Source organism: Aplysia californica, unplaced genomic scaffold, assembly GCF_000002075.1.
Source record: "Aplysia californica isolate F4 #8 unplaced genomic scaffold, AplCal3.0 scaffold00002, whole genome shotgun sequence".
Lineage (NCBI taxonomy): Eukaryota > Metazoa > Mollusca > Gastropoda > Aplysiida > Aplysiidae > Aplysia > Aplysia californica.
In genome coordinates, this window is record NW_004797272.1 from 305,397 (window position 1) to 319,119 (window position 13,723).

Here is a 13,723-nt window from a genome sequence, read left to right on the forward strand (position 1 = left end):
TCCCTATCTATCTGGATTAACCTCTCAATTCCCTATCTATCTGGATTAACCTCTCAATTCCCTATCTATCTGGATTAACCTCTCAATTCCCTATCTATCTGGATTCCCCCCCACACCCACCTTCAAACTCCCCATCCCCAACCCTCAACCTTTGAACCCCTCACCCCCACCCCTTCAGCATCCCAATCACCTCACCCCCAATTAGTGACATCCACCTCCAACCCGTAACCTCCTGACCCCCGCCCCTGCGACTCACTGGCCAAGTCCTTGACCCTCTGCGTGGCCAGGTGCACCAGCCGCGCCGTCTCCTGTATGTCAGGGATGAGCAGCGCCAGGCCCTCGCTCTCCTCGTCCTCCATCTTGTTCCCGGACTTACCCTTGTTTGACCTGAAACACAGACACACAAACACATCATCAAAACTAGGCAGTAAATGGTGCGTAAATGTATGGCTTCAACACACTCATCAGCACTACTATGAGGTTAGTTTAGCTTTAGTAAGAGTTGGGGTTTTTTTAGTAGAGGTTTTACGGCGCTCGCAACTGCCTAAGGTCATATGAGCGCCAGAAGATTAGAGGTGTTACAAGAGAGTAACAAACATAAAAAAGAAGAAGGGGAGATAAGGACGATAGATGTTTGATAAGAAAAAAGAAGCAAACCACCCAAGTGCTGCCAAGAAAAGTTCCTTGGCCTGTCTTAGGTGTTTGCTATTATTGACCTGAGTTGTTTACTATTGACATGGATGCCATGACTACGGTTTCGTCTAACTTTCGTTACCTCAGTTTTCGGTGGGCTTATTCTCATACCCAATTTCTCACAGCTGTTGTTCAGTTCGGTAGTGTGATTTTGGAGGCTATTTTGGTTTGGAGGAATTAAACATTTGTCGTCTGTAAACAGAAGAACTTCTAAAGTTATCTATTATCTTTTTTATGAAACTACAATTCAGAAGTCCGTCTGTAAAGGTGTGTCGATTTTATTGGCAACTACTGTATATCGTTACCAATTTCTTGTATTTATGGATGACACTCTTTATGTGTGGAAATATTTTGCTTTTTTGTTCATGCTAGATTAGGAGACAATGCAGAACAAAGAGATGAGACCGACAGAGCTGCACCGTTTACGGGTGTACTAGATATTCGGAGAGCGGTTGTGCTGTGCACGTTGACATTAATTCAAGTGGAATAATACTTAAAAATTAATAGCAAGCTTTGTTAATATGCACTCTAGCTAGGGACCATATGAAAACAATGAACACCACCACCCTCCCCTTCTCTCCGTTGCCAAAGCCCTCTCTCCAATCAACCATAAAAAAAAATAAACACAATGGTGAATTTCATTATCATTTGTAAATTTTGCTGGGGAGGGGAGAGGGATTGTTTGTAAATTTTGCTGGGGAGGGGAGAGGGATTGGTAGGGAGAGAGGAGGCATCTTATTTTTTGTATTTTTTACTTTTGTAGGTTCTCACCTCCACCCCCCCCCTCTCTCTCTCTCTCTCTCTCTCTCTCTCTCTCTCTCTCTCTCTCTCTCTCCTCTCTCTCACTCTCTCTTTCTAGGTAAACAGACAGGCAGGCAGGCGCACCTATGTGTGTCTGTACATGTATGTGCCTGTATATGTGTATGTGTATGTGTATGTGTATGTGTATGTGTATGTGTTTGTGTATGTGTATGTGTATGTGTATGTGTATGTGTTTGTGTATGTGTATGTGTTTGTGTATATGTATATGTGTGTTTGTGTGAGTGTGTTTGTGGGTATATGTGAGTGTGTGTGAGAGAGATGCGGATAGATGGATAGATAGATAGGTAGATGATAGATAGATAGATAGATAGATAGATAGATAGATCGCGTGAGAAAACCCTATACATTTGTGTGCATTGTAAATATGCAATATCCAAAACTGCGGACTAACTTGACGACGTCCACCAAAGAGTTAAAAAAGCATGGATCGCTTTTGTGAAATTAAAAACTATATGGAAGTCAAAAATCATTCCATTGAAGTCGAAATTAAAAATATATAATAGCAATATTTTGGCTGTATTGGCGTATGGCTCAGAGATATGGAAAACATAGAAAACAATTCAACCCAAACAAAATGTCAACGAAGAATTTTACTAATGGAATGCATTTATAACAAATAAGGAAGTGTTGGAATAAGCTGAACTTGAAGATATCAACACAACAACAACAAAGAAAAGATATAGATATCTGGGACATGTTCTGAGAATGCTGAAGACGAAATTGCCCTATCAGACATGGCATTGGAAACCAACTGGAAAGAGCAAGCGAGGAAAGCCAACTGGAAGCTTTAAAGGCACAAAAAGACCAAGATGTGCCGCTTTTGGAAGAAGTGGCCCACCTAAACAAACGTGGCGTCGACTCCTCTCCGTCTTATTTATTTCACTGACGGTATAGGGAAAGAGTAAGTAAGTATGTAATATATAATATTATGTAAAAAAGTTTAAATGTATATATATATGTGTATGCGTGTGTGTGTGTGTGTGTGTGTGTGTGTGTGTGTGTGTGTGTGTGTGTGTGTGTGTGTGTGTGTGTGTCTGTGTGTGTGTGTGTGTGTGTGTGTGTGTGTGAAAGGGAGAGAGAGAGAGAGAGAGAGAGACAGAGAGAGAGAGAGAGAGAGAGAGAGAGAGAGAGAGAGAGAGAGAGAGAGAGAGAGAGAGAGAGAGAGAGAAAACATTTTTTTCAATGTTTGCTAGATGTAAGTGGATGTTTCAAAATACTGTTTTGTAGGGCAGTTTAACCTTTGCAATAGCCAGTTCTATATCCTAGCCCTTATAAAAGGATAAGCAAGTGGCATGAAAATATAAACGGACATATAGTAAAAGGTTGTGCAAAAAAGTTATTCTTACATACGTGATGTCTTAAATAATGAGTTCTGATTTTGCTAGGTTCTTTTTTTCTTTTTAACCTAAGACTGTCCCCTGCCCCCCCCCCCCCCCCCCATGCCTCCCTCCCCGGCTCACCTTCCCGGCTTCATTACAGTATCCCGGAGGGGATACCCCCACCCCCCAGGAAACTTTTCTTTCTCTGGCCACACCCACATGGCGTTATCCTAGACTGTGATGCTGGTGACCTTGCTTCGAATTCCAAACTGGACATCACTGAACGGGTGGTTAGAGAATTTTGAGCCTTACCCCCCACCCCCGCCCCAACCCCCCAACCTACCCACCCAAACCCACCCCCCCCCCCCCCAATCCTCCCCCTCCCCCCCCCCCACCTCACCCCTATGTTTGTTACAACGCTGACTGATTTTGGAAATGAATTCCATGACTTCAAAAGTTGAAAAGGCGTAATAACAATACAGCAGCATACCTGATCAATATCATCACACGAGACTCGACACGTATTTTAAAAAAATAATCTTTAAATCTGTTCTCATTTGCCTGGTTGGGGTCGGATGGAGTGTGTGCTTTTTCGAAAGGAGGGAAGGAGGTGGAGTTTGCCGTTTTCCAAATAAATTAACCAACAAAATGAAGCGGGATGTTCACATTTTTAAAAAAAGGGAAACATGCACGAGGTATCGGTTGTTGCAGGAAGTAAAATTTAAATCTCCCAACGTGAAATAGGTTTAACATTTCTGTCTGTCTGTCTTTTTTTTTAAAAACTCGTCACAGACTTTGTCACAGATGAACTCGTCATATTAATAAAAATGTTGAGTTCTTTGTGCTTAAAAGAACCTGAACAAAGACGTTCACTGTCTGTGCTTTGGGGCGTGAGTGTGTGATGATCTCATCATACAAAAGGAGACAACACGGGGAAAGTTTTTCTTTGACAAAGTTTAAAAAAAAACGGTTCAGTTGACAGTGGAGGCTAACGGCTGTCACCAGCATCATCTACATTAAAAAAGCCCATCCCTTGACTCTTGGGGTGCCTCATCACGGTTAGGCAACCATGCGTAACAATGGGGTTTTGCAACCAGGACAATAGAATGACGAGACGATGCTCACCGCAAGGCTTACCCCATTATCTTGTTTGCCTGGCGGATTCTATTTATATTTAATCTTCATGTTGATGCATATTGTTGGTAATGTTGTTGATGGGTGTTGTCTTTTTTATCGTTGCTGTTTGTTGTTGCTGTTGCTGTTGTTGTTGTTATTGTTGTTATTATTGCTGTTGTTGTTAGCGTTGCTGTTGTTGTTACCGTTGCTAATGTTGTGTCTTTTTTCTTGTTAAAATTTCCTTTGTACTTTTTGTTGTTGCTGTCGTTGTCGCTGTCGCTATCATAATAATAATAATAATAATAATAATAATAATAATAATAATAATAATAATAATAATAATAATAATAATAATAATAATTCTATTATTACTATTGTTATTATTGTCATGGTTGTCATCATTATCCTCTTCCTCTTGAATTTGCCGTTTGATTCATGGTAAGTCACCCAAAGATAAACAGAGCGTAAAACGTCACCAACCACATTACCTATCCGATACACAACACAGACCTAAATCTAATGTCACTTTTATTTTTTTTTATTTTCGAAGCAAGGCTCTCCTCCCGTTCACCAGATGTCCAAAATACAGCGCACGCTTCTTCCCATCAACCCCGGTGCGGCGAGGGAGAAATGGGCGTGGCTCGTTGACAGTCTTTATTACCGATAATGGCGTCCTCACGACATTGATATCGGTGCTAGCAAGCCGGGCGATGGCGGGTAGTCCCCGTCCGAGGCACTTCGCCACGCTTTTGTCAGTCGCTACGATAATCACTCTCTAATCGCGAGAGGCGGGATGCGACCTGGTGCGAGTGGGCCATTCCCGCTAGTTGGGGAATTGTCACCCGCAACTGTCAGCGGCCAGGCGCGTTGTTCAGTGGAGAGGTAGTAGTAGTAGTAGTAGTAGTAGTAGTAGTAGTAGTAGTAGTAGTAGTAGTTGTAGTAGTAGTAGTAGTAGAAGCAGTAGTAGCTCCAGGCCTGGTTTGTTGATATTCTGTCAGTGTTTCATCCCTCATCTGTTTACACAGCCGGGGATTCTGTACAAGTATCACACTTCAAAAACAGACTGGATTCGTTTTTCTTGACGGCGTTCAGAATAGAGCGATGAGAATGGAGGAGGAAAGGGGGGCCGGGGGCATGACGTGGAAGAAGATAAGGTGTGAAACAGGAGAAGGGTGGAGATGGAAAACGTAACATTATCACCCGAACAGCAATAACAGCAACAGTTGCAACAACAAAAACAGCAGTAGCAACAACAACAAAAAACAACAACAACAACAACAACAACAACAGCAGCATAAAAGACAAAAACCGTAAGACAATCCAAAGCTACAAAAATGATTTCTGTCGTCAACGAAGTGAAGTATGTGTGTTGAAGTTAGCAAGAAAACGACAAGAGCAGTATAACGAAACAGAAGAATTGCAGTCAAAGAAAAGGTACAAAAAGAAGACAAAATTTAAATGCTAACATGCATCTGACTTTAATGCCAGCCAGCACATTCCCATTTGGGTAGACCTACATAAGTTTCTCTCATAGGATATACTGTGACACTGTGTTAAACACACACATTTGCCATATACTTACTGCAAAGATAGCGGATGCAGGAAGAAGAAAGGAATAATAATAATTGAGAGTTCGATTCGCGCTATGTAAACTATAACTTACACAAAATTTTGAACTCGGTACATACTTCATGTTTTGCTTTATTTTTTTTCCAAGAATCAAGTAACGAATTCAAGCAAAGGATACAAACAACGTTCTACATCTTCCAAAAAACACAAAAACAAACATCAACTGCACTTCCCATATGTCCCATGGCTTGGTACACTGATCTACCTATGATTTAATCATGGTTAAACCAAACATTGCAGTACCTGTTCATATAAGGAAGCCTCTCATTTTCGTAAAAGAAACCGACGTTTCAATAATCTATGAAAACAGTAATTTCAAGCCAAAATAGACACACATTTGTCTTACAGCTAGCTTTGCCATTACAGCAATGGGTTTCAATTATATAAATACGTGTACCTCAATTATTCAGTTATGAAGTTACATTACACACTCAACTGTGGGTGGTTGGCTAGTGCTCTGGTGCGGTTTGCTCATCCTTCTTTCCCATCAAACATCTATTGTCCTTCTCTCTCCTCCTCCTTTTTGTGTCTGTCACTCTTGTAACACATTTAATCTTTGGCACTTACGAAATGACCTAATTGTGGTGCAAGTGCCATAAAACTCTTACTATAACTAAAACTAAGACATTCAACAACCGTAGGGAATCTGGGTCTGGTGCAAAAAAGGAACTTGTCTAGCTTCTAATAAGTATTTTTTCACTATAGTGGTCTTGCCAGATGAGGTTCAAGTATAATATTTTGATAGCTGACTTGGATTCTGCAGTCAGGGCATGAAGGCGAGCGGGAAAATTGTCCCAGGAAGAAACGAAAGGAATTGAACTCTTCACGAATTTGAAGCTTACCACTTGCACGTGTCAGTTTAGTCCATCAAACATCAGCGTCAAGGCCACTGGTGTGCATTGTGATAGCAGATGTTGAAAAAATACTCATTACTATTTTTACCACATCAAAAAAGTGCAAACATTAGAAAAGTCATGTTTTAGCTTCACAGGTAAATAAGGAAACTGTAATTTATCCAGTATGAAAAATTGCTGATGAAAACACTTGTATGTTATTATGGGAAAGTAATATAGGTTTTTGAAAGATATCCGAACAAAGAAATGACTGGAGAATCATGACCACCGATGTCTGTTTCAGATCTGGCAATTGATGATGATGATGATGATGATGATGATGATGATGATGATGATGATGATGATGATGATGATGATGATGATGATGATGATGATGATGATGATGATGGAGCTTTCATGCCCCCCCCCCCCTTTTCCCTTTTTGTTATTCTTGGCCACCCAATACACCATTTCCAAGCCACCTTCAGCGTACAAATTACATCTATACTAACCACAGACAATGTCAATGATAGCACAAGGCGCGTGTGGTGCTCCAAGAAAAGACTCCATCTGTTTGTGCAAGTACCCCTACACAAATGTTGAAATGAAGCCCACTTAGAATCCCATGCCTATCTATAAACATATTTTTCTGAGTGCCAGTGGATTTTTTCCATTTCGCTTATGTTGGCGAACTTACCATCAGCAGTAATACTTTCTCACTAACACTAAGTGAATACCTTTTAAATGACCAAAAGATGATGGCATCAACGCTGGAAAGGATCAGCAACTCGCTACCCCAAAATTGCAAAGTTCTATCGGCTCAGTACCTAGTTTTGAGAAATTTGACATTAAAAGTTTTGAGTTTCACAAGATAAAGCTTTTTCGAATGCAATTCTTTGAATATCTCGAAAACAACTCCGGATATTCTTATGATTTTGATATGGAACATAATTTTGGTTTCGGACCTCATGGTCTCAGTCACTCAAAAGAGTCAGAAATTTTTGCTAGAACTTTGTAATTGTAAGGTAGCGAACTGCTTCCTTTTCTTACTGGACATGTTTCTTCTTTTTCTGAACTTGATGGTAAAGATAGTTAGCAGCAAGAATACTCCGGATGGTTCGGTACCACAGCTGTTTCGGAGTCCGTGTGTTCGCAGGCTTTTTTGGAGTTTGCCGATGATGCTTCTGTTTCGAGGCTTTTTTGGCCTGGTCAGATGTCACTGTCTCCTCTAGGCCTATGTTGTCGCTGTATGGCAAGCTGGAAACGATAGAATATGTTTTTAGTACTCCATTGTTGAGAAACAAATGAAGCATCGTTTTCACACTGTTAAGCGTCCTATGTCTTCCACGTAAATTTGCAACAACATCAACAACAACATCTAAATACTACATGTGGTGCAACTCACAATTAAATCTTATCTCCTCCCTTCTTGATCACATGACACTGTTGACATAAACCTAATCATTTAATTTCTTCAAAAATATTATCACCCTTATTAACCGAGGTAGATCTACAGAGTTATTGTGAAGATGCTTCTGGTTCTAATTACTAAAAGGGCATTCTTGAACTCGAGTTGTTTATCCACTTTTTAAAGCTTCCCATCTTCCTGTGGATGTTAGGTCAGAAGGTCCCAACCAAAGAGGTTATATATAATATTAGTGCTGGCAGTAGTGACGTCACACGTGTCAGACATGGGGCCTGCTTACCCTTGTGGGCATGACCGGCGTGCCTCCATTTACATGAACAAACTGAGTCCACCCACCTCGCCACCCACGAGCTCTAATATATTAAGCACCACCCTACCCCTATATCATAGTGCAAGCTTGAAGATTTCTTCCAAAGACCGCCGAGACGCCTCCACGTGAGTCTCGAAAGGTACTCGTCCGTCTGTTGAACTGCACATGTCTTGTCCTTGAGGTTCAGCGTCCCAGAGTGGGAACACGCAGTCCCGGTTCGTTTACGTGGGGCACATTACTGCCACAAACTCTAGTACTAAATCTAACCTCTTTGGTCCCAACTTATAACCTTGGAATCTTGACAGGGGCAATCAATTAGCACCACACCATACCCTAACCGACTTATTAATTCAAGATTGAAATGTGCTTATTCATGCATTTCTCTATGTTTGTGCCAAGCATCTTAACTGCTTATTGTGTGTCCAGACGGAAATATTACAGATATGTATTTCTATAATCAACAAACATTTTTTGCGAAGAGATTTGAGAATCCGTATGTTTGAAAAGCACATTTTGGTCACTGTGTTGCCAGCTGAGACCAATCTCTAAACATACAGGACGAAATTGTGTGCTGTATTACATGTGTTTTATTATCGTATCATTGCATTTGGAAAATAGGGTGTACACACTATGGAAACTAACACATGCACACATTACCCATAAATACAATCGTACAAACACACACGTATAAAACACACACACACACACACACACACACACACACACACACACACACACACACACACACACACTCACACACAATTACAAACACTCACATTCTCACACACGCTCGCAAGCGCAAAATTACATACTACACGCCCGTTTCTCTGTCCCTCCCTCTGTCTTTCACTCTCCAAAACAACACACACAGACACACACATTCATCTCCCTCCCTCTTCGTCCAGACACACACACACACACACACACACACACACACACACACACACACACACACGCACACACACACACATACACACACACACAAATTCGCGCGAGCGCGCGCGTGCATAACCAACACTTATGGAGAGATGAGCGCCTTGGTGCAAATGTAAAGGCTCAAAGGTATCTTCTTGACCCACTTATCTTATATTATCTGAACATTAAAGACTTTCTGTCTGTTCTTTGGACTTTTGACAGCTTGTGACAACCTATTTCAACAACACTTCAACGTTTTATTTGAAATCATTTAAAAGCGAAGAAATGGAAATGAGAAAAGAAAGTTTCAGGTATGATGCTGAAAGGGGTTGGGGGTTAGGAGGAGAACAGAGAGTGTTTAAGAATCCATCTTTGATATAATAAGCTATTTGCTTTCTATAGGGGTTTAATTCGTTTAAAAAATACCGTAAATAACAGTTCAAAGGGTGAAAGAGACATAAAACCAAACAAACCTGCACTCATGATTGAGCTTTCTATGAGAGACAAGTCGACGGTTCGGAAAGTTGGAACCGTAAAGTTTCCAATCATCCTCTGTGCAAAAAGACAAGGCAGCCGACCCGCCCCTCTCTGTCTCTGCCTCTGTGCTCAGTCTGTAAGTGAACAGACATAATATAGATCTATTATGGATCCAATTTTTTTTTACAGTAGCTTTATAGTATTCCTCCCCAGTCCCTGTTTTATTTGTGGCATACTTACCATAATAACAAGGATCCAGTAAGGAGAGTGATGAACATATTGTAAGGTTGAGTGTGATGTTATGAAATCAAAGACGATTTCCTTGCCAACCTCTCAATGCTTTATATTAAGATCAAAGCCTTTGTTGCACTTCTAAAAGACGTGCTAATTAAGAGTATTTTTAAAAAAAGTACCTGGTATGGTAATTTTATTTCGAATCAGAGAGTATCTATTATAATCTTTAGTCAGATGTGTCGTTTGCACGAACACAATTTGCAGTCACCCAGCATTATGAAGGTATTTTCGGCTCAATGTTTGTATTTGAACATTTCATCTTTAATACTTGATGCTTTAGATGATAACTGTCTATTTATACAATTTGTCTGAATACCCTCGTCCCCATTTCTCTCTAGCATAAATTACTTTTACCCACGACTTCTGGATTATTTTGCTTCCATTGCATCACCAAAAGCCATGTTTGGAGCAGACATCAGCAGTCATAGTCAAAAGCTCATTTTCTCCTCTCCAATGCTTCAAAAAACGTAAACTAAAATAATAATAATAATAATAATAATAATAATAATAATAATAATAATAATAATAATAATAATAATAATAATAATAATAATTATAATAAATAATAATAAAAACAATAATAATGATGATGACAATGTCTCGCTCTCCCTTTCACTATTTTATCCAACTAATTCAACTCTCTAAGTTAACTGTTCTTGTGTTGCAACAGCCTCTTTTCCAGTGAGAGCAAACTGAGGTCTTCATGTTGGCTCAAGAGTACCAGAAATTGCATTTCTGTCTTCCTAATTATTTTGATAAGCGAAGGTTCCATGCAGTTAATTACATTTCTATATAGCTTCTGAAAAGGTAGAGATTACTTATACTAGCAATGCACGGGCAGTTTATAAGTGAGCAGCCGATAGATCACTACAGTAAATATTATACTTATGTGTGGAAAGGCCTTGTCGGTGTTCGAGCTACAAAGCTCCTTTAATAATAATAATAATAATAATAATAATAATAATAATAATAATAATAATAATAATAATAATAATAATAATAATAATAATAATAATAGTAATAATAATAATAATAATAATAATAATAATAATAATAATAATAATAATAATAATAATAATAATAATAGCATTTGTATAGCGTATAACCCCGCTCGACAGCAAGCTCCATGCGCTTTACAGTACACACTATATTAATACCTCAGCAGACCATTGAACACTCACACACATTCTCAGCTTCCCGGTAAGCATAATACAATGCAAGCAGCTGATTAAGCGCACAAGCACTAACAAATTAATACGATCTTTCACTGTCTGTAGCTGAGTACCCGGTGAAGTGAGGAAAATGCGAGTAAAGTGCCTTTCCCAAGGACACAACTTCGGACCCCTGACGGGATGCGAACCCACAACCTTATGGTTGCGAGTCTGAGAGTTTAACCACTGAGCCACCGACATTTATGGGTGAAAAATGATGTTTTTACTGACCTGTGTAGCGTGGTAGGAGAAATGACGTTTCGGCGGTGAGGCCTGCCGTGGGTATCTGAGGAGACTGGTCTGGAGTCGATGTAGTACCAAGGAGAGACACCCCGGCTGTCGTTCATCGACTTACGCCGCAGAGCGGAAGACTCAGCAACACCCTGCCAAAACAATAGGGGCCGGCTAAACAATACGCTCAGAGACAATCCTTGACAAAACAACAACAATCAACAAAAAAACAAACCCAACAACAAAACAAATTCGTTCATAAAAAGTAGATAAGAAGGATGAAGATACAAGCACAAGCAAACCATAAAACACCTATACAAACACACATGTGCTGGAAGAGACGCTTCACCAGAAAAGAGAAAAGTTCATTTTAAGTAAGTTACGTTCAAAATCATGATTATTCGACAGTACTGTATGTACAATCATGAGATTTGTCGTTGTAACGTACTCGTAAACATAGAATCAAACGTGCAAAACCTTTTTCCCCCAAAAATGTGGAGCTGTTTTTCTAAACACCAATAGGGTTATTATTAATTAGTTTAGTGAAAATTCAATGCTGGAAAATAAAAAACAACTTCGCGTTAAATCGATTAAATTATGTACTTATTCAGAACTGCTCAACTTAAGCACGAACTTACCCAAGATTACACACAGAACAAGTGAGGACACACTGTCGCACTCACAAAGGATGCAAAAAAAATTGAACGATATCTGCATGTACATGCATGTTTAGTTAAATTGAAAGTAACATGAACATAATAAAAGCAATAGAAAGAGAGATTGAGAGGGAGAGAGAGAGAGAGAGAGAGAGAGAGAGAGAGAGAGAGAGAGAGAGAGAGAGAGAGAGAGAGAGGGGGGGGGAGAAGGATAGATTTAGAAGACATAATCTATTTATTTTAGGAGTATCTTCCCTGCCTCCTTCCTTTTTCTGCCTTCTTTCTCATAAACACTATTTCAAGTAATCTGTTTTCAGTCTTCTTTCTTGTGTCTCGTGGGGATATAAATTTATAATAATATTATAACATTCATAAAATTTATGTGCTTCCCGTTTACCAAAATGTAGATTAACTAATAATAAATTTTCGAAAGTTCTTCGATAGTAATTGTTTTTAAAGGTTAGTAGCAAGAACCCTTTCGAAGTCTCCCTCTACTCACCAGAAATGGGTTTTCAGCGCCATATTTGACAGGGGATGACTTCCTTCTCTCCTGAAGCCTGTTTCTCGCGGAGCCCTGTCTGGGGGAGACTGTATGTGACCCCGTCGCCTCTCTTACTGGAGATTTAGACAAAGTGGGCAAATTGTCTGAAATCTGAACGACAGACTTCCTGGCTCCAGTTCGACTGCGATTTGCATCCACCATTTCATCTCCGTCACTGGCTCGTCTGCGCTCAGAGCCATGTTTGGGGTTAGATTTTAAGGTGGTTTCTGGGACGGTACTTCCATTGCACTTTAACTGATATGAAACTGTTCCAGTTTTGATTTTCCTGTTAGTGTCAGTTGTAGCTTGATCTTTGTTGTTTGGGTCTGTGGATATCTCGGCTGAATCACAGATTGCTGGACTTTGTGACAAAAGTGGACTCCCATTGAGACCTGGCCTTGACATCGTGAAATGATTATATTTATTTGAATTCTGGATTTGGCTCTTAATATTCTTTCCTTCGCTGTCCTTTTCTTTATCCGGAAACGTTGACTTAGGTGCTTTGAAAGTTGGCATCGATGAATAAATCCTATGACAGTCTCCGTCACATACGCAGTTTTGATTCAAGGCTTTCTCTTTAGCTTCCCTGTGTTTTTTAATTTTCAGCCGTTCAATTTTGGCAGTGGGTACAATTTGACATTCCATGTCTGAGTGAAATAACTACCTTACTAACAATGCACTCCCTGAAGAAAACAAAAACAATTTTTTAAATACTTGTTTACTCGAATCCTTGTCTTAATGACACATTACCGTTTTCGCTATCAAACAAAAATCCACATAATTTATGAATAGAATCTTTGCAGCTGCATCTTATTCCCAGAGCACACCTTTGTAACTGCCACACAACTGTGAGAGAAATTCCAATAGTTTGGGTATCCTTGAAGAGAAAAAAAAAGCGAAATCCGTCCGCCAATTAGCAAGGCTCTCCGTCGTCAAACTGCCCCAAGGCGTTTTGAGTGCAGGGATTTATGCCAAGTGCGCCTTTACTGACCACTCTTTGGTTAAACACTAGTTTAGTCAACTGTAGCCATTCACAACGGCAGGACGGCTTCAGGTCCTTGTGCGTACCCTGTCCACGCCTCGGTAGAATTATGAAACTAAACGCTAGATGACAAAGAAAGAGCCTTGAGCCATACAGAAGAGCAGCCTGCCCACGAACTGACATCACAGCGATTACCGGGACAGATAATCCGTAGCTCTCTGGCACAATCCCTGTCCCCGTATGCCGATAATAAGATTATAGCAGGGAA

At 40.0% G+C, this 13,723-nt stretch overlaps 1 protein-coding gene across 1 annotated transcript; it reads right to left on the minus strand.

Annotated features, from left to right (window-relative positions):
• Positions 1-7,276: 7,276 nt before the first annotated feature.
• LOC106014231 lies at positions 7,277-13,498 on the minus strand. Its single transcript, XM_013091502.1, has 4 exons — positions 12,432-13,498; positions 11,277-11,428; positions 9,537-9,674; positions 7,277-7,669 (listed from the first exon to the last, which is right to left on the minus strand). The coding sequence occupies exons 1-4, from the start codon at positions 13,116-13,118 to the stop codon at positions 7,459-7,461; spliced, it is 1,188 nt and encodes a 395-aa protein (XP_012946956.1). The 5' UTR covers positions 13,119-13,498; the 3' UTR covers positions 7,277-7,458.
• Between the last annotated feature and the right edge of the window lie 225 nt (positions 13,499-13,723).

Excerpts from the sequence above, each read along its gene's own strand:
- LOC106014231 (XM_013091502.1), bottom strand. The coding sequence starts at position 13,118 with ATGGAATGTCAAATTGTACCCACTGCCAAAATTGAACGGCTGAAAATT. Across the intron at positions 11,429-12,431 it reads GCGCTGAAAACCCATTTCTG|GGTGTTGCTGAGTCTTCCGC; the intron begins GTGAGTAGAGGG and ends TTGTTTTGGCAG. Across the intron at positions 9,675-11,276 it reads TCTCCTACCACGCTACACAG|ACTGAGCACAGAGGCAGAGA; the intron begins GTCAGTAAAAAC and ends GTTCACTTACAG.